Source organism: Megalobrama amblycephala, linkage group LG6 (genome assembly GCF_018812025.1).
Source record: "Megalobrama amblycephala isolate DHTTF-2021 linkage group LG6, ASM1881202v1, whole genome shotgun sequence".
In the NCBI taxonomy this organism is placed as follows: Eukaryota; Metazoa; Chordata; class Actinopteri; order Cypriniformes; family Xenocyprididae; genus Megalobrama; species Megalobrama amblycephala.
The window spans coordinates 4,700,339-4,722,838 of NC_063049.1; the positions used below are offsets into that span (position 1 = coordinate 4,700,339).

Genomic DNA, 22,500 nt, shown 5'->3' on the forward strand with positions numbered 1-22,500 from the left:
ATGGATCTTATCTGTGGCCCCCAAGCACCACAAGTTGCACACAATGGCCCTGAAATGCAGGGTAGTGCCTCCCAAACCCCAATGGGGTCTCCTGTGGGGTTGAGGGATGCTCGTTAAAATTACTGTTACTGTTAAAATTAAAGAAATTGCTGAATTCAGCACAATCAGGAGGCAGGCCTGAGGGGCGGACCTGGCAGGGAGTTCGAGGCTTGCATAAGCAGCCATGTGCTTTCTGAAGTATGATACATGTAGGGCTGGGTGATATATCACATGCAATTGTCACGCGCATTTCGTCAGTAAAGCCGGTTCCCTGATTACCGCTAAATCGCCATCACCTGCTTTCAAATGGAGCGGCATTTAATAGACAGAACCGTAGATCACTAACAAGATACGCAATATCGCGTTCATTATCGCAGATGAATCGCCTTCGATAATGAACGCGATATTGCCTATCTTGTCAGTGAACTACAGCTCTATTAAATTGCGCTCCATTTGAAAGCAGGTGATGGCGATTTAGCGGTAATCAGGGAACCGGCTTTACTGACGAAATGCGCGTGACAATCGCATGCAATATATCGCCCAGCCCTAGATACATGCATATTAAGTAGCCATGTGCTATTGTTATAATATATGTATATTAAAAATATATATAATATTTAATTTAATATAATTTAAAATATTATATTTAATTATGTAAATATTGTATACTGTATGGAATATTCTATATTACATTAAAAACAATATTTTAGTTAAAATACTCAATATTTGAAATTGTATATTTATATTACATTAAAAATATTGAAAATACTCTTTGGTACTGTATATTTATATTAACTTTATAAATATTTATATTAAATAAGAAATATAAAAAATAAACAACAAAAAAAATATATATATATAAAATATTTTATTGTTTGTTTTACATTAGATTAATTTAGACTGTGACACATTCAGCTATAAGGAGTCCCTAAAGGGACCTTTGCAAAAAAAAGGTTTGCTGCTTTTGAACACTTTTCCTGTGGCATGCTGTGTGTGTTTTAATGTTTTAACTACAGTGAGGATTGCTTGCCACATGATAATTTCACTTTAAATTGTGTTCTAAATAGCAGAACTCATGTTTTGAGAGAATATTTTCACGTGAGTAAAGCAACATAATGGCATAATGACAGACACTGAAGGAATCGCTCTATGATCATTTAAAGAGTAGCTACTGTACACAGTACTGTACAACATCTGCCGAATGCAGGTGTGATGTTGGTGTCTTGCACAGACAGTTGCCTAATGATAATGTCTTTCGTGGTTTTCCCAGGATTATGAAAAATACCATTGTATTTGAAGGATAGATTTTGAAGGAAGCTGTAAGATATGCATGTTTTATTTTTAAAATGTCATTGATGTGCTGAGTCAGACAATAATGCAAAAATATGGCCTATTGATTTTCATTCATTTATAAACATCCTAAAATATATGTTGACCATTTATTGGAAAAATAGCATATATTTGATTTGTTTGAAACAATTAAATACTATTTGACCAGTAGAAAATAATGAGAATAACTCTTCACTGAAAACTTTCTCTGAACAGTATTATATACAGTTTATTTATTTTTTTTCTAAAATAAGACAAGATAGTGAATTATTTTTAGCAATGTAATGTGACGGCATTTATAGTCATTTTCCTAATGTCTTGTACCATTAAACATTGTAATGTAGCCAGTTAGCTCAATTATTAATAATTATTCATAACTTTGATTAACTAATTCAAATATCCATAATTAATCATGATTAACTTGATGTAGCTACATTAACATTACAATCAGTTCATCCTGTGAACACTCAGTATTAATTAATTCTAAGAAAAGGGTACTTCTCATGGCCACGGAAAATAATTCTTTCTTAGCATTTACAGCGCTTAGAGTGTGTAGCAAGATCAATCATTTAAGTGACAGTTATTTGCAGGCAGGGAGTCAGAACCAAATATATATTGTGCACAAGTTTTAACTAAATCACAGACACATAACTAAACTAACAAACACATACACACAAATCACACATATATAGGTAAAATGAAAAGTAATAGAGTAAAACCAAAAGTGGGAGCAGGAAAAGAGTCATTAACCAGGAAAGAATCATCAGCTTATCATTACAAAGCTTCTTTGTTAACAAAGGGGTTTGCAACTTTAACTAACTTGCAGCAATTTAGTATATCGTACGATACTTGCATTATGCCTTAGCTGTTTGAAGAACATCTGAGTATACTGTTGCAGTAGAAAGTCCTTAGAGTTCGGTCCGATGGTGCTGAAGTTGCAATCGATTTCTCCTGTGTTGAATGAAGAAAAAATGGCAAACTTGCGTGGTTAGTTTGACTCTTAGTGGGGAAAGAGTCTTCTCTCTCTTCTAGGTAAGCACATAGCTGGGGTGCAGGTTTAGGCCTACAGGCCTTGGCCTGAGAGGCCACAAAGCAAGAGATGTCTTGAGACAGTCGAAGAAGCAAGAGGGGGGTAAAACTTACCATAAATCTATGGTAAGTTTTATACATGAGGCCTCTGGTCCAGAAGCCTGATGCTCATGGTGTCTATTCCCCCCATGAAGTCCTTAAACAGCCTCAATGAGCTGCTTAGTCTCCTGGGCCCCATTAGTGCGATGGTGACGGCTATGCTTTAACAGCTCCTTGGTGGTGGTCTGGCAGCCTGTCGACTGCTTAGGCTACTTTAGCCGTTTCACATCCAAACATCCCACTCAAGGATGCAAGTGGAGAGGTGTTTCGTGAAGAGGCTTTGCATCGGGTGGCTGTCTTTGTTCACTCCTACTGAGAACCACCGCATAAAGTACCACACATGCAGCCTGATAACCAGCTGGTTCCACTCTGCGAACATTGTGGCTGCCTTGCCTTTGTCCGTGGCAGAGCAGCAGTCCCAGTCCATGTAAGGACCTTTTGGAGGAGATTCTCCAGCTCTGCAGTAGTGCTCCACAAGTCCAGAGCACATGGGAAGCAGGCCTCTCCCTCTGTGAAGGCAACACATGAGGACCTGCCCAAATTCACTGCCTACATCTGTGACCATAGGTGCTGATGAAAAAAACAAGATATTATCCATTCAATTTTTCCAATCCAAAAAACGACTGAGATTCAGGAACCTCTCTGATTGGTGGATTTCACATCGGGTCCCAGGGAGGTGTAAATACACACAATTCTATTGTTATATTTAGCATTACAATATAACCTGACACAAAAGCTTGTGCTTTGTTTTTTGCACAATGATAAATTGCATTTTACATAACTCCAAAATCATCCGGTGTATCAGCAAGAGAGAGACTCGGGACAACACTCATGGAAAGAATGTGTTTTAGTTTGGTTGGTAATCATAAGTGGTGGGTGAACCAGGATAAGGAGATGCGCTTCCCCTTAAAAACAAATTTCCTTATAGTTTTAATTCACATGTCATCGTACAACCTTCACATCCCAGCATAAATGTTCCCGATAAATTTATTAACAAACCACTGTTAAATTTAACAGAAAAACAACCATACTGTATGAGGGATTTGGCATGGCAAAAAGTGCATGAAGAACGCTCCCTTTATAATCAAAAGTTGTCACTCATCGATCTCACAGCATTCTCTTATAATTAATGAAGCTGACTGCACAATGAATATCTTATTTACATAATGTCTAAACTTAGTTTGTTATAATGAGAGGATTTGCGAACATGCGAAACTCGGAATACCCTCACCGCTCAAAACACTGGAGTTCCTACTAACTTAACACCCCTAATTGGCCCTTGCATTAAAAAAATAAAAGGTATGTTTGTGATTGGCTATATTGCTCTACACAGCAAAAATAGAATCCTTTGATTTTCTACAGACTGCAAACACGTGTACTGTGTACTGGATTGTTTGCCAAATTTGTTTCACCAATATCCTATTATTACAGAGAAAACTGATCCTAGACTAGCAGTTATGGGTAGCTTTTCCCTCTAAAAGCAATTAGAAGCTGCAGCAGGCAGTGGTTTGAGTGAGAGAATTCCACGCTAGTCTCAAGTCTGCCCAGGGGAAGGCTAAGCCTTGCCCAGCCTTACACATGCTCTGCCTGCCTATGTTGGTAATGTATTTGCAGTCCATGCTTTTTCTCTTTGCAAGACATGAATAACTTTTGTAAAATGAATTAATCAAGTGCACCATCACATGGAGATAAATTTGTCACCTCGCTTAGCCCAGTTATCGTTTGATCATGGAAACAAAGGTGAATAAAAATGTTTATTTTTGGTTGGTAATTTAATGTCACTGGTGTAGCGATTAATCAGTTATTAATCAATTTATGGGTGGAATATGAATATAATAATCCATAAAGTTTTATGAATAATTATATGCGCATACCAACCCAAGGGGGAATTAACCATATATGGTGAATTAATTACAATGAATTATAATCAATCACATATATGATCAGTTCTGGTTTAATAATTATGTAGAAAGCTATCGGTCCGTCCAGCAAACCGGTAAGTTATCCACAGACTATTACAACAGAAATGTTATCCTCTGGCCACAAGGATAAATTTCTATGATGGCATCCAAACGTAAAGCAAGGATATTAGGATCAGAACATTAAATTGACTCGGTTGTTGTTAAATGAGCAAGTGAACAAAAAGCACGGATATGATGTGTTTAATATACGGAACGGGTAATACAAAGGTTATACGGATAAATGTACACAAGTAGACATAGATACATACAAAGTAGGGCTGGACGATATGCCCAAAATTTATATCAGGATATAATTCTTAATTTCAGTCGATACGATATAATTCCGATATCGATATGAACTATATAATAGCCTCAGAAAAACTGCCAAGAACGGCCACAACGTCTGAAAAATGAATTTGCCAAATCTATGAAATCTCTTCCTATAAAACTATATAATATTTTAGAAATAAAAACAGTACAAATAAATTTGTTCAGCTTTTATTTGTATTTAGCCTTCATACAAACATAAAAAATAAACATAAGACTCACTCACTTTTGTAATATTAATATCTTTAACATTAAACTATAACGTAGGCTGATTTTATTATCCTTAATATAGATTAAAACAAAAGTGCTTCAGCCAAGATAAAGATTGTGAACAGTAAAACAGAAAAAAACAGCGAGAAACAACAAAAACACATTGCTGGGGCAGGGACATTGTTGAGTGTTGATGACACTAGGGGTGCAATGGTTCAAATTGCTCATGGTTCGGTTCATATCACGGTTTTAGGGTCACGGTTTTGGTACAGTTCGGTACCGAACCGTACCGTACCGAAACCGTGACCCTAAAAATAAGACTACTGTCAAATAAAAAAAAAGAAAATAAGAACAAACGATCAAACTACAAGCAAATAAGTACATCACAAATAAGTACAATAAAGCAAATATTCAAATAAAATAAACAGTGCTTTTCAGGTTTTCAGGTATCTAACAGTAGTTTTCAGGTACAGAAAATGGATAAAGTAATCAAATATAAAATAACACTGCATATTATCTTTACTGTATAAAATAAAGATGAATCATTATTGAAGTTACAAAAACTATTCAGTCAAGAGCAGTGAGTGATTTCTTTGTTATTTGTTGTTTGATTTAACATTAAAAACAGGCAGCAGGAATAGTTTTTTTCCCTTTAAGACATGCACGATCCAGTACATATACTGTTACACATGTGCCTTTCTTTCTCGACTAATATACGTTCACTTAAGACATAACCGACTATGTTTGCTAGGATACTCGCAAAGACGGGCATGTTGACTTAATTTTTGTATGAATTTGTACGCCGAAGCGCAAGACTTGAAAGAGAAGTCAGTATTTGCGCGCTGTCTGAAATAAGCGTGTGCGCTTCTTCTCACAGCGCGTGCGAGTTCTCTTTCGCGTCTTGTTCTTGAAGGTTTAAATCAGCAAAGCTTAAATGAGTTTAGTTTAAACAGATAGCATCGTGTGCTGTTCAGGTCTCACCTGCGCTCGCGCGCTATCAACACCCGGGTGATGACGGCGTAAATGACTGGACATTAGAGCAGAGAGCACTAGCTGTTAACAGTTTACAAAGAGTGACTGTTTTGTCCACGCTTTTTGATTATCGTTGTTGTAACGTTTTGCGCATCCATCGACTGAAACATACATTATCTGAACTCTGTCTGTTTTCCATGTTGCTATTTTAAACAAACCATATTAACGCTGAGCACTGGCTGATGGCTGAGTGTCTCTGTGGTGTACGTCATCACGCCAATGGCCAATCGCGTTCTGCTCTTTCTAACGGCTGCGCCTCACGTCAGTGAGAAATGTTGTAATGTATATATCGAAATACCGGAAATGTTTAAAAATCATATCACCGTTATCGAAAAAAATTATATCGCGATATATATTGATATTGAATTATTGTCCAGCCCTAATACAAAGTGAAAGTAAAAGTCAGAAAGAGAGATGATCAAAGAATGGCCAATTCCAACAGTTAACCTTGAAGAGCCAGCAAGGAAACCCAGTATTTAAACAAATTTCAGAGGAATTATAATACTTGCTTATGGTTCAAGTCGGGGTGCGGCAGAGTTCAGCAGGGGCTGGCGCAAAATGCGGCATCGGCATCTCGCAGCGGCACTTCCGGCGGCATCTCCAGCGGCCAGGGACTTCTTCGGCAGCTGCAGTGCCCAAGGAAGTCGACCGGAAGTTGAAGTCGGCCGGGTGCCGCCATCTTGTAGCAGAACTTCACTTGCGTTAGCATCCCCATTGACTCCCATTCATTTTGGCGTCACTTTGACAGTGAATAACTTTACATCTGAGGCGTTTAAAGACTCCATTTGTCCATTATTTATTTCTAAAGATACACGACAATGTATAAAGGGCTCCATTACCTTCTATGTTACATTATGGCCCCGTAGATACAGTTTTTGTAAAAATAGGCTAACGATTGCGTCATAACCACTCGACTCTCTGTCGCACAGTAGAGAAATTACCGTACAGACAGGAGGAGAAGCTCGCAGGCAATCGGGGAGATGTCAAGAGAGATGGCGTACTGGCGTTACATTTTAAAATACTATACAAAATAATTAATCAGAATACTTACTCCTGCTTACTCACGCCAAAGAACTCCCCGCTCAAGCTCGCCGTCTCTGCAAGATTAACGATGGCAGTTTGCACGCACAGCTACTAGAAGATTTACATCTGTCAGACAGGTTGCGGACGTCATCAAGCTTAGTTTGAGTCTGCGCGTCAGAAACGGAAGTGCTAAAAATCGCTAAAAATGGGCTTCACTTGTCTCAATTGAGTTCCAATGGGGTCGCTGTGTCCATTTCTTTTACTGTCTATGGGCAGCTGTCGCTTGAGCGGCATCTCCAACGGCCGCGGCATCGGCATCTCGCAGCGGCACTTCCGGCGGCATCTCCAGCGGCCAGGGACTTCTTCGGCAGCTCTCCCTACAGCGGCATCTCCAGCGGCCGCGGCATCGGCATCTCATAGCGGCACTTCCGGCGGCATCTCCAGCGGCCAGTGACTTCTTCGGCAGCTGTCGCTAGAGCGGCATCTCCAGCGGCCGCGGCATCGGCATCTAGAGCAGCCAGGGACTTTATTCGCCAGCACCTGCCGCTGGCCATTATAATTCAATGTTGTTTTTTGTTTTATTTTAAAAACTACATTTAATCAAAATAACATAATATACCAGAAGACTATCATTTGTAAGCATTTATCACAAATTTTGTTAATAACGTTCTGATGCTCCACTACATAAGAGAAAGTAAATCACATGCTTTGATAAAATAAAATTACAATGTTATCCATTGCTTTGAAATGCACATGAATATAAACTGATATTTATACAGAAATTAATTTCTGATAGACTATGCTGCACAAAGCTGAAATTGCGGCATCTCGTAGCGGCATTTCAGGTGGCATCTCCAGCAGCCACGGATATTCTTCTAATTTTAAAAAGCTACATTGCAACAAAATAGCATTATATATCACAGGACTGTCATTTATCATTAATTTTTGTTAATATATAGGCCTTTTCTGACGCTGCAGTTGCTATCAGAGCACGCTGAAATTACTGCGTGTGTATATGAGTCATTCTACGAAACGGGTGCTATTTGGGTCAGCAACGTTTGATCAGATGCATAAGGCACAAAAAATGTCCCAAAGTCTGTTTCCAAAGCTTAAAGTTATTAATTCAAGTGTTCTTTTAACATGATATATGATCAAATGTTTTTGTTTTTTTTTGAAGATTAGCATACTATTTTTAATCATTTTTCATTATTACATAGCCAATTTCACATGTCCGTGTTAACCAACATGACACTTGCATCTAAAGTATCACCAAATAAGTTATATATTTTTTTTCAAACATATACTATTTTCAGGATTATATTTGTGTCCCTGTTTACATAAAATATATTTATTCACAATAAACCTTATTTTTTTGGTAAATATTTTATGATTTGTGCACGTCCCTCAGTTTGACTTACCACCCCGTCACACTAACTTGTTTTATCTATAAATAATGCTCTGTTCCTTTAAATGACATCACAAAGCCTAAGTGACATCATTTGAGCCTTATAGCCACCAAGAACAAAAGAAGGCAACTATGCACATTTTTTTTACATTGTTTATTTGTTGCTTTTTCATGTTAGGCAGGGCCCGTCAAGCTTAAACTTACCACCCGGTGGTGGTAAATTTCATCCCAAAATGTCCCCTGATAAAAATCATATTCTGGGGGGGTAAAACTTTTTTTTTTGGCAGGTTTCCTTTGGTAAAATTTACATTCCAAGGGCTAAATATCATGTTATTTGGGCTCGCTTCAACCCGCGGACATGAAAAACAACCCACGGCAACAGTGTAAAAGTAGCCTAGCCCAATTTCGCAGGAAAAATGCAGACTTGGCAACAATGTTTGGTTCATTAATTCACTCATTCATTCACTCACTCACACACTTTTTACTCAATTTGAAGGTATCTCCCCTCCCCCAGTTTTTAAAGTTTAAAACCAGCAGATCATATAGAGAAACACTTCGTCCATTCCACCCCGTCACATCAGTTACCACCCCGTTACAGGGTCATTTTGTTAAAGGTTTTTGGAAAGAAAATGAAATATTACATAAATTAACGTTGAATGATGTTCTTGTTGTGTGGACTGATCAGATAAATGTAACTTTATTTGTATTTTTTAAGTACAAACAATGAGGCCATTGAAAGGTCAAAAGGTCAATTTCAAGATTAAAAGTCTAAAAATAAGAAATATATATGAAATTACAGACTTTCTACTGATGGTTTCCAAAAAAAGGGACATTTTTCTATTATTAGGAAAACATTAGATTTTAAAAATCTGTTTCTTGTTTTACTATTCCAATGGACAAAGCTGAAATTGCTGAAATTGCGGCATCTGCAGCCATGGACTTTCTCTGGCAGCTGTCGCTGTTTGTGGCACCTGCCGCTAATTCGGTGTAATATTTTCACTTTAAAACTACGTTTGAAGAAATTAATATTAAGCTGCTATATACACAGGACTGTCATTACATTATATAGCTACCATAAGTCATATACACACGCAGTAATTTCAGCGTGCTCTGATAGCAACTGCAGCGTCAGAAAAGGCCTACATAACAAAATTAATGATAAATGCTTACAAATGACAGTCCTGTGATATATAATGCTATTTTGTTGCAATGTAGCCTTTTAAAATTAGAAGAATATCCGTGGCGGCTGGAGATGCCACCTGAAATGCCGCTACGAGATGCCGCAATTTCAGCTTTGTGCAGCATAGTCTATCAGAAATTAATTTCTGTATTAACAAAATATCAGTTTATATTCATGTGCATTTCAAAGCAATGGATAACACTGCAGTTTTATTTTATCAAAACATGTGATTTACTTTCTCTTATGTAGTGGAGCATCAGAACGTTATTAGCAAAATTTGTGATAAATGCTTACAAATGATGGTCTTCTGGTATATTATGTTATTTTGATTAAATGTAGTTTTTAAAATAAAACAAAAAACAACATTGAATTATAATGGCCAGCGGCAGGTGCTGCCGAATAAAGTCCCTGGCTGCTCTAGATGCCGATGCCGCGGCCGCTGGAGATGCCGCTCTAGCGACAGCTGCCGAAGAAGTCACTGGCCGCTGGAGATGCCGCCGGAAGTGCCGCTATGAGATGCCAATGCCGCGGCCGCTGGAGATGCCGCTGTAGGGAGAGCTGCCGAAGAAGTCCCTGGCCGCTGGAGATGCCGCCGGAAGTGCCGCTGCGAGATGCCGATGCCGCATTTTGCGCCAGCCCTCTCTCGCAGAGTTTCAATGCGCCTGGCTTGGTTGGTCCTTCCCGAGAGGGTTTCTCCGGCGGGGTTTTCAAACGAGGGTTAACTGGAAGTAAGATGACCGGAAGATAAAGAAGAGAGTCCGTCTCTACGGCAGGAACTTGTGCAGGAAAACTTGTGCCACCAAAAGACGCGTGTCGTGATGTTTTAAAGACAATCGACCAGAACACCTTCTTGATAACGTCCTCCAATGATAGCGTTGCAATTTGGCGGTTTTCCACGTCCCTTTGTCCTATCTCCCAGATTAATTTATGGTATTTCCAATCGGTGCATTTTCTTCATTTCTTCACTTTTGATAAGGGCTGCTTCAATTAGTCACACTATATCATCTTTTAGCTTAGGATATTTTCTTTCAAATGAGACCATTTTCACGTTTCTGTAAGCGATTCGTTCGTAAATAATCAGCTGTTTTGTCGCGGATGTAAAAAGGAAATGCTCTCGAACGGAGAAACACGCGATCTCCAAACCATCGATCAAAGCATGCTAACGTTTTAGGACAGGTCGATGGTATATAAATCATGCCCGAACGTTAGCGTCTGTCAATCAAGCCAAACCGTCCATTCCATTCAGAAACCGAGAATTTGACACTTTAAGGTAAGGAGGCTGATCTCTCATGTTGACGCGCGAGCTGGCTTGACTGAAGTTTTCGTGAGGATTTTATAGTTTATTGACTGTTTTGATTTCGTTCTGTTGCAGAGACTCTCTATTCGTTACGTTGACTCACAAAACAAAATACAAATAAACGTGTCCCTGCTCTTGATATACAATCACTGACGAACATCTTTGGTTTAATGAGAGAGAAAAAAAAAATCATACATGGCTGGATTCGAACCCAGAATCTCTTGCATGCTAATCGAAAATATTGCCTCCAGTCCATCAGGACAATCTATTTTTAACAGCGTATCCACGTATTTATTAACTAATATACATACTCTCGAGACATATTGTATTATAGCAGATGTAAGGAAGAAACTATCATATTAATTTTAATATCATATTATTATTATTATTATTGTAATAATACAATTACAATACCCCCCCCCCCCCTCCAAAACCATCTATCTGAAGACTAATAATACATAATAATAACAGGTTATGTAATGTACAAAAGAACATTATTCTTAAATTAAGCCACAAATTTAGATCCTCGAAAGAATAGGTAATGCTATCCTGGAACATTTACATGTGCCGCAAGTAGATCTTCAGATGGCTCCTCTGCTGCAGAAGCTGAGCTGGAGGAGGCCACTGTTGTATCAGGATGAACGAACAGTGTTAATAATTAGTCAAGTCAACCTTATGTAGTCAATACAGATTTTCAAAGCAGCTTCACAGTAATAAACAGGGAAATACAAAATCATTGTTGCAAACTTCATCAGATTTGATATGAGATTCAAATTCTGCTGTGAAGCAGCTTTAAAGACAATGGTGTCATTAATGAGCCCAAGTCAGCTGAATTACAAGACAAAATCCAAAAACAAACAAATGAAAATAAGTGCGATTCATTATTCTGGCGTCTTATCAGCATCTCTTCTCTTCATGTACTTCTGCAGAACATCCATCTTGGTACCCCGTCTGGCTGTGTGCTTCCTCACTAAATTGGGATATACACAATTAACTCAAGCCCCAACATAATGCATTTTTTACTTAAAGGACATCCTGGCCAAATTGCTGAAGCTGGTGCTGGTGTGCCAGAGCCCCCTCTAACCTGGCACTCCCTGATGTCTGCCATCACCTCAGTAAAGAGCATATCTGTATCAGCATATCTGAGAAAGGCATCCTTGTTCCTCAAAAGAGCAGACTGGTTGGTGTCCTCTCCCTCACGCTTCCGTTGATGTGCAGCCACCATGGCTGCATACCCAATGTCATTGGACAGCAACCATTTAAATGGTACTAGCCAAACTGCAGGGCACTCTCACTCAGCACAAGCTGGTGATTTGATGCATGCAATGGCCGCCTCCTTCACACTTGTAGCAGGCCATGACAGACCCAGGGTGGGCTTAAGGGTGAGCTCACCAGTGGGGCCCACCCTACGGAACTGAGCATTGAAATCCATTTTCTACATGATGAGATGAAAACAAATCAAATCAAAATCTCTTTCTCTTAAAAAAGAAAACACAGGTCATACAGCTTCCTGTGAATGTGAACAGATGTGTGTACACCTGTGAGTGTAAAGTTCATGACCTTGCTAAACTTTGCTGGGTCATTTTCACACCCTCTTGTTAACTGCACTTTTGCCAAATGTAACAGTACAAAACCAAACATTCAGAATATTGATGCATGCAGATATTAATAATACACACCTCAAAGCCTTGTGGAAAATGTAACCATGTTTTTTACTACAGTAACTACAGTAACGGTAGTAGAGTATAGTAACTGTCTTAAGATAATGTCATAACCATTGCTTTACTACGTTAATCATATTACCCATTATAGTTGGAGTAAAAGCTTAAATATTGTGCACGTATTGTTGATTTTTTTTTTTTTTTTTTTTTTTTTTTTTTTTTTTTTTTTTTAAACCCACAATCAATGGCGTTGCACAGTTTTACATGACGTCAGCCACTTAAGGCTCAAAACATTAGCAAGCATACAGGTGTTTGCTTTTACTGTACCTTTTCGAAGCGAAACTGTGCAGATTAAAGTGTTGATGACAGAGACGATATTGAATGCACAGGTGATATTCCGAAAAACAAATTGCTGTCAAACTCACCAAAGCACTGTGTACACTATTGTCACACCTCCCCCACTTTGCAAAATGCCCACAGACCAATCAGGGCACATGTTTTTCAGAACTTCGAAAAGAACCTCTTGGCAGCTTCACACCATGACCATATCGAGATGCATTCTAAGTAGAACATTGGTCTGACCAATGGCGAGCCAGAGGACTGGCCAATCAGAAAGAAAAGTGGGACATCGGAAAAGAAGTGAAACTGAAGATCAGCTCGGAGGGAGCACAATGGATGACACACAAATTCTTCCTCATTCATTTTTTTTTTTTTTTTTTTTTCTCAATAAACTTGGATTTAAAAAACAGTCCTAAAAAAAAAACACTGTAAAAACTTTATCAACAGGAAAGCATAAGCACTTTACAAGTTTAGTTTTAGACCACAGCAATGTACTGATTCAGTACTTAGGAGCATTTAAATAGTCAAGTAAAGTCAAGCCACCTTTATTTATATAGCACTTTTTACAATGCAGATTGTGCCAAAACAGCTTTAGAGTGATAACAGGAAAATGTTTTTAGCAGCTCCAGAAGAAAATTGTCATTGTCCAGCTTAAGTTCAGTATTGATTAATTCTGTTGTTAAAAAAAAAGTTTATTAATGTTAATCGTTAATGTAATTGTTAATTGGTTATTAATGTAGTTAATTTATCTATACAGCAGCTCTGGAGAAAACGGTAATGTCATCGTCCAGCTCAGTTAAATTTGCATAGAATTGTGTCAATGCAGGCATGCCAAAAACATATTGAATATCAAGTTGAATGTCAAGTGTACCCAACTAAACAAGCCAGAGGCAACAGCGGCAAGGAACCCAAAATCCATCAGGTGACAAAAATGGAAACCAGGCTCAGTCGGGGGGGCCAGTTCTCCTCTGGCCAACAACGAACAGTGCATGATTATGATTCAGGCAGAATTTAATAAGTCAGATTGGGATCGGAACAGTCAAAATATTAAATCCAGTTCCATCTGGTTGAAGATCGGATTCATCACGACAGTATGGTTAGTTGTAGGCTGTTGTGTCAATAAGGGCTTTACAAGGGATAGTTTACACAATCTAGCTGACATTTCAGGGATGCGGTGTGGTTGTGTCTAGGCGCAGGTCCTCCATCTGATCTGGATACGCCCCGGATCCGGCTGACTACGGTAAACCTCGGGATAAACAGAGAGACTAATATTAGCGTAGATGCCATTCTTATGATGCAATGAGTACATCAGGTGTTATAGGAAGTGTTCCCGCTTCTGGCTGACCTAATTTATGCAGCCTAACAATCCTTTAACGGATGTGAAAATATAAATTGATAATGTGTTATGTGTATGCCAGGTTAAAGAGATGTGTTTTTAGTCTAGATTTAAACTGACAGAGTATATCTGCTTCCCAAACAATGCTAGGAAGACTGTTCCAAAGCTTAAGTGCCAAATAAGAAAAGGATCTACCACCTGCAGTTGATTTTTGATATTCTAGATGCGTTAAAGGATTAGTTCACTTTCAAATTAAAATTTCCTGATAATTTACTCACCCCCATGTCATCCAAGATGTTCATGTCTTTTTTTCTTCAGTCAAAAAGAAATTAAGGTTTTTCAACCTTCAACCGTTTGGGCTCCATTGAAGTCCACTATATGGAGAAAATTCCCGGAATATTTTCATCAAAAACCTTAATTTCTTTTCGACTGAAGAAAGAAAGACATGAACATCTTGGATGACATGGGGGTGAGTAAATTATCGGGAAATTTTAATTTGAAAGTGAACTAATCCTTTAAGATCTCGCTCAAGTACTGGGGAACTAAACCATTTAGTGCATTGTAAGTAATTAGCAAGATTTTAAAATCTATATAGTTTAATAGGGAGCCAATGCAGTATTGATAGAACCGAGCTAAATAGGGAAATATGTATGTACTTGAAGTATAACAGTATTTCTTTTTCTTTAGGTGGTCCAGAATACAGAGCCGGCAGTTCATGTGAGAGGCCAGGAACCCCTTACTGCCTCAATGCTGTCGGCTGCACCCTTAAAAGAGCAGAAACAACTTCTGGGTACTTTAGACACACAGACACACACACACAGAGACACGCACACACGTTTGTTTTTGTGAATTGTGGGGTCATTCCATTGGCGTAATGGTTTTTATACTGTACAAACTTTCTGTCCCCCTACACTACCCCTACCCCTAAACCTAACCATCACAGGAAACTGTGCACACTTTTACTTTCTCACAAAAACTCATTCTGTATGATTTATAAGCCTTTTGAAAAGTGGGGACATGGGGTAATGTCCTCATAAGTCACCTCTTTTTGTAATACCTATGTCATACCCATGTCATTTTACACATTTGTGTCCTGATATGTCACAGAGAGAGAGACAGAGAGAGAGAGAGAGACAGAGAGAGAGACAGAGAGAGGCTTAAAGGTGGTACAGAGGATGTTTTGTTTTATACATTTTTGCAATATTACTTGAAACTGTCTTTACTAACTGATAAAAGACTATTTATTAGGTGCACTGAAAGTAATAATATTAATATACATCATCTGTGCACAAGGTAGGGCCTTAAAAACATCAGCCAATGGCCCTCTGGCTTGTCAACACTGCCATTGTGAGAGACGTGCGCGGATTGGCCCTCTGGCTTGTCAATCACTGCCATGACGTTCCTTGTGAGAGACGCGCGGCTGCGTGCTCTAGTGACTTTCCACACTCCACATGCAATGTTTTTGTCAGGAGACAGGAGTAACAACTGCAGATTATGAGTCACCTGCGGTGAGTCCGACATAATGAATCCACGGCTTTAGGTCGCACGCACACTTAACGATTGTAAGGCCGATTATGAATGTAAATTGATACTTATTATGACTGATCGCGCTCAAACGCGTCCAGTCAGAGCCAGTTGCGTTCAGTCTGCGATTACAGTCGGTGTTCAAATTCCTTGTGAAAGTATATAAATCTGCTTCAGGAGCAGGAAACAATCGCTGTATGTTGAGCACAGTCTTAGAATGCTTTAGCTAGTCGTTAAATGTGTGCCCGGCTTAATAACACAGCGAATGCCAGTGGTAAACAAACACTGAAGGAGGGGGGTTGTTCTTCCGCATGCGCTCATTTCAAAAACTCAGTCGACGAAAACATCCCCTGTACCACCTTTAAGCCATATTTATTTGATCATTCATCATATTTCATTCCAATATTCCATTCAAAAATCTACAAAACTGTAAATAATTTAAAAATAAATTAAAAACAATTTAATCAATACAGATTACAGCCCTTTCATTACATCTTTAAAACCAACATTTCATCCTCCCCGACCTCACACAAAAAACTCCCCACTGACCACATTGCAGAAAAATCTATAATATTATTAACTAATTTGAAATAAGCAAACTCAATTTTAATTCGAGCAGCCACCATCCCCTTCAGAACTCTCTCTGCATCAATTGAACCAGTTCCCAAGATCTTATTTTTCCGTGTCCTCCAAATTACCATCTTGGCTGTTCCCAAAAAGTAATTTAACAAAACCACTTTTCTTCGATCACTGACTTTATACTTTGGACCACTAATAAAAACTTTATAGGAAAATTCCTCACCCATACTTTCAAAACAAACCTCTAAAAAATAAAAAAGACCTCTTAACCTCTCACACTGGATAAACAAATGTTCAACCGTTTCTTCTGTTCCGCAAAAAGGACATTCCCTCCCTACTTCTGGATTCAGGTGCGCCACGTGTCTGTTCGTAGCTATTATACCATACATCAGTCTCCACTGTAAATCTGCTGTACGTTTCTCAATAGGAGGCTTGTACAGAGATCTCCAGCATCCTCTGAAGTCTGGCCCGAACACTTCTGTCCACCTCCATGTTTAAACTCTTCTCAAAGCAGTTTGATGAGACACTTTAACACACACAATGTATTATGCCTTTTTACAAATGTCTTGAAATAATCCCAACTCTGGAGTTTTAAAGGACACAAAAGTAACTTCATTATCCGGACTTTCCTGTGCAGCAGAGACCCGAATTGCTGGAAAACTATAGCTCCATCCCTGCGAAAGCGTTCCCAGTGCTTCTCTGCAGGCTCCAGGCAGTGCTGAGCGTACTTCCTCCAACATCTGACCCAAGAGACGTAAAGAACGTATTCCTGTCTTGTGCTGAATTGAATCTGCCGTCCTCCACCCACTGTCATCCCTTAGATGTTCAATCTTTGTACATCCTGCTTTAACCAAACAGTTCCTCACACTGCTTGAAGACAAAATGTTTGTTTGTATCAAAGAATTATGAAACAGTGGTTCTCCCATAATCCAGTCCTGTGGTCGCAAAATCTCTCTACTCACAGAAAAAGTCATACTCCACACTTTAAGCGTGGATTGGTAGAATGAAGTCAAATGATTCAAATCCAGCTCATTAACTTTCAGTAAAAAGAGGTGCTTGTCATATCCCAGATTCGATGTTCTTCTCAACAGAGCGCATGCCACATTTATCCACCCCACGTCCTCCTCATACAACAGTCTCTTCGCTGCCTGTAATCGAAAGGTGTGGATCCTGCTCCTTATGTCAATCAGACTTTGTCCCCCCTCATGAGTTGAAAGATACAGAGCTGGCGCAGGAATCCAATGCTGTCCTGACCAAAAGAACTCCACCAATTTTCTCTGGATACTTTTAACAATATCATCTGGTGGCTCTAAAACGTTGAATCTGTGCCATAACATGGAGGCGGCCAGGTTATTTCTAACCAAAACTCTACCCCTGTAGGATAGCTCTGGCAATAGCCATTTCCATTTAGACAACTTAGCAGACACCTTCTCCAGCAAACCCTCCCAGTTCTTCTTTCTATAGTTTTCTACTCCTAAAAACACTCCAAGAATTTTTATACCTTCCCTGCCCCAATGCAATCCCCCAGGAAGTAACGGTAACCCACCATTTTCCCACTGGCCCACAATAAAACCATAACTTTTTTGCCAATTAACTTCGGCCGAAGATGCTTTTTCATAAATATCCAAACTCTCACGTAATATTTACATATCCCCTTGCCCAGTAACAAAAATAGTTACATCATCGGCATAAGCCGATACAACATATCTCAGCTCCCTTGGATCACCTGGAACCATGAAACCCTTTAATCCAGTTCTTAATTTGCATAACAGGGGCTCAATTGCTAGGCTGTAAAGTTGCCCTGAGAGAGGACACCCCTGTCGAATACCTCTTTTCACCGGCAAAGGATAAGTCAAACCATTCCCCATTTTAAGCATAATTGAAGCCCCTTTGTACAACAATTGGATCCATGAAATAAAACAATTCCCGAACCCAAATGATTCCAAGACTCTAAAAATATACTCATGGCCCACCCGGTCAAAAGCTTTCTCCTGATCAATAGACAAAAATCCAACGTCACAATTTTCATTACAAGACACATCAATAACATCTCTTATTAAAAACAGATTGTCCATAATTGAGCGACCCGGAATACAATATGTTTGCTCTCCTTTGACCACAATATGTAAATATTTTTTTAACCTATTGGCTAAAACTTTTGCCAATATTTTATAGTCCGAGCACATCAAAGAAATAGGGCGCCAATTTTTAAAAAAACCTAAGTCTCCATTTTTTGGTAAAAGAGAGATCACCGCCCTCTGACAGCTAGTTGGCAACATTCCCTTTTCAAAACACTTCATAAAAATCTTCACCTAAAACAGCCCAAAAAGTCTTATAAAATTCAGCAGGTAAACCATCTATTCCTGGCGCACGCCCTGTGGAGAGTTGCTGAACTGCTTCTGAAAGTTCATTAAGGTTGATAATGGTGTCAAGCTTTTTCTTATCCCCAGGTTGCAACTTTGGAGGTCCTTGTAATAATTTTGCCATATTCTCAGAGTCACAGTCAGTATTACCATACAAATCAGCATAAAAGTCCATTGCCATTTTCCTCATTTCTGTTGGGTTCGAAGTTAATGTTCCATTTTCCTTGCGCAGGTGAAGAATACGCTTTTGTTGTGCAGCTTTCCACTCCAGATTGAAAAAGTAAGAAGTGGGAGAGTCCATGTCTTTAATAGAAGAAATTCTTGCTCTAATCAAAGCGCCCTTTGCTCTTTCCTCTAAAATAGATCTTAATTCAAATTTCTTATTCCTTAAATCATTGGATACACCCAAAACATTTACATCCATCACATTTTCCATACCAATAATTTCTTTCTCCAACTGCTCAATTTTCTTTTTAACACACACAGTAGTATTGTAGGAAAAATTTTGACAAAAAACCTTTATCTGTGTTTTCCCCACCTCCCACCATTGTGTCATTTTTTTCAAAATTACCTTTATTCAACTTCCACAATTTCCAAAAATCACCAATTTTTTCACAAAAAGACCTATCCTGCAGCAATTTTGTATTAAAATGCCAATAAAACCTGGGGTGGTCTAAAACAGTAATGTTAAAATCTATGGTTGCAGTATGATGATCCGAAAAACCGTTAGGGAAAATATTAGCATTAGAAACTCTATTCATACTATGTTTTACTTATATAATGGCTACTCCAGCACTCAAATTTGACCCGTGACTGAAGACGCTCTCCCCCTCCCACCATCTACACCACTCTACTTCATTTTTACAATCTGTATGTGTTTCTTGCAAAAAAGAAACATTTACATTCTTAATATTTATTAATTCAGCTACCAAAGCTCTCTTGCTCTTGTCTCTCCCTCCGTTAATATTTAAAGTGACTACCCTTATCATCTCCATAGAAAATATAAAGAGATAGAAAAGAGAGACAGAAAGAAATAAAGAGTGTAGTAAAGTCATCCGGAGTGATGTATAAACCATTGATTCAATTATTTGAATTTACGTTTTATAGGTGTTTTATCCCTTCGCAGTTTTGCAAGAAACTTTTTTTAAACAAAATCTCTTTCTCTGACTGAGTTCGTCTTCTCCAACCTTCCTCTGCCAATGACGAACAGAAGTTTCAAACCTCTTCAGATCAGAAAAGTAATTCCGCACATCAACAGATTTTCCAAAGGTTTCATCCAAGAATTTATTTCATCTAGTGAGTAAACCTGCTCACAGCTTTTTTGCGAAACATCTGACACGTCTGAAAAATCAGACAACCCACCACCATTCTCATCATCATCGTCATCATCATCATCCACTTCCTCATCAACCATTACTGATTGCACCTTCTTAATCAAAGATACTATCCTTCCTCTTTCCAAAACTTCACTTTTCAAACCGATTGCGTCATCATCCGTCTGGCCTGTATTCACTGAGTCTGAACTCTCCACAGTATCACCTTGCTCAGACCCCTGTACCACACTACTTCTCTCAACAGTCGCATCAGTTACAACATTAACTTTCTTCATTTTTCCCCGTTTTGTCTTACTACCAGAAGCTTCCTCTGTATCTTTTCCATTATTAGGGAACGAATCTTTTATTATCATTCCTTCCTTCAAATTTGAATCCACATTCTGATCATCATTATTCACTGCTGCTACTTCATTTGGTACATTACTCTTTTGCACTTCATTTTCCTTCGTTTTGTCTAAAGTATTACTAGGGCCTGCTTCATTCTCAGATTCAACTCTGAGGACAAGACAGCCGTACATGTCCAATAATCATAACACCTCATCTCTCCCGTGCTCGCGTACATCATGTACGACTTGCCCTCAAAAACACATCGAAAGGAAATATTCAGCGTTGGTTCTTTTAAAAACATGTACACCTGTCGCCTAAACGACAACACATGTTTTAAAGCGCCATTTTTACAACCAAGTGAAATCGTTCTAATTCCACTGGCAAGTTTTCCAAATCGAGAAAGCTCTCGCTCAATGTCTGCATCCGGAATAAAAGTCGGAACATTAGAAACAGTCACCTTCGTCGTGACTGAAACTAAAGGTTGAACAGGAACAAATGAGCCACTTACCGAAATCCCACTCTCGATCAAAACATGGACCAGATTTTCTTCTTTCAAAAATATCACTACGGCCTTGTTCATCCTAGACGCCGAGACGATATTCTCATGGCCCACACGTTCTGCCACGTCCAGTAACACATCTTCTACAGGTACACCTGCCTGAGTCACACACCTAATCCCATGCCGGAGCGACAGGCCTGACGCCTGCACACTCATGTGAGTGTGAGACGCCATCCCTACCTCCAACACGCCACAACTCTCACGGAAAACAAACTCAGTTTTTTTTGTTTTGTTTTTTTTTGTTTTTTTCAGTTTAAATAATTGAATAAAATAAAACAAAAAGCAAGAAACGGTGAAAGTTTAAGAAAAATTCCTCTCACCTAGATCACCCTCCCATGCATTCCCTTCCCAATTCCCAGCATGCACCAGAGAGAGAGAGAGAGAGAGACAGACAGGCAGAGAGACAGGCAGAGAGACAGGCAGAGACACAGACAGAGACACAGACAGAGACACAGACACAGACAGAGACACAGACAGAGACACAGACAGAGACACAGACAGAGACACAGACAGAGACACAGACAGAGACACAGACAGAGACACAGACAGAGACACAGACAGAGACACAGACAGAGACACAGACAGAGACACAGACAGAGACACAGACAGAGACGTTAAAGGTTTGAAGATGTGTGCATTTTGAATCATTTTATCTCACCTTAAACCAGTGATGGTGACTTAAAATAACAATACTCTTCAGTAGAGAGGGTATTACTAGAAATAGGAAATAGTACAGCAGCAGGGGTGTCCAATCCTGCTCCTGATGGGCCACTGTCCTGTAGAGTTTGTCTAACCCCAATTAAACACCTGAACCAATGTAATCAAGTCCTAGAGAATTCCAGGAATTCTAGAGACTTCCAGGCAGGTTTTTTGGGACAAGTTGAAGCTAAACTCTGCATGGATTTGGCCCTCCAGGACCGGGATTGTACACCCCTGTTAACTATATGAGCAAACTACTCTCTTCTGTAGTACTTTTTCAATTTATACATTGAAAACAAATACATCCATCCTCTTTAGAGAAATACTGCTTAAAAAGTAAAGAAAAAGACTAGAGTGCTGCACTTTACAGTGTCTGACTATTTAGTGTAAAACGGCAGATAAAGTTATTGTATGACTTCAAAAGACAGAATATAGCACACAAGTTCTACGTACTACATCATATTATAATTCAAATAACTAAATTGCTTGCATCCCACACAGGTGAGCGGCTATATCCACTTATCCAGGCTCTGCATCCTGCACTTGCAGGAAAGATCACAGGCATGCTGCTGGAGATTGACAACTCTGAACTTCTGCACATGCTTGAGTCTCCAGAGTCCCTGCACTCTAAGGTTCACCCACTCAAAAAAATTACTCAAGACCTGTAAAGATAAGTTTTTGTTTGATCATTATGATTTTTTTTTTTAAAATTATTATTATTATTTTTTTTAGGTTGAAGAGGCAGTAGCAGTACTTCAGGCTCATCAAGCCAAGGAACTGTCAACTAAATGAGGAAGCTCTGTAAGGCAGGTAATGTTTAGTCTTCTATTTTAATATTTGGCCTTACT

At 39.0% G+C, this 22,500-nt stretch overlaps 1 protein-coding gene across 1 annotated transcript in view; it reads left to right on the plus strand.

The window, feature by feature from the left end:
- Positions 1-22,500, plus strand: part of LOC125269715 (embryonic polyadenylate-binding protein B-like) — a 33,710-nt gene that overhangs the window by 10,661 nt on the left and 549 nt on the right. The window contains exons 9-11 of the mRNA XM_048192668.1: positions 14,955-15,057; positions 22,154-22,284; positions 22,385-22,458. Coding sequence (XP_048048625.1) covers positions 14,955-15,057; positions 22,154-22,284; positions 22,385-22,444 — 294 coding nt within the window. The 3' untranslated portion in view covers positions 22,445-22,458. The remainder of the gene's footprint in view (positions 1-14,954; positions 15,058-22,153; positions 22,285-22,384; positions 22,459-22,500) is intronic.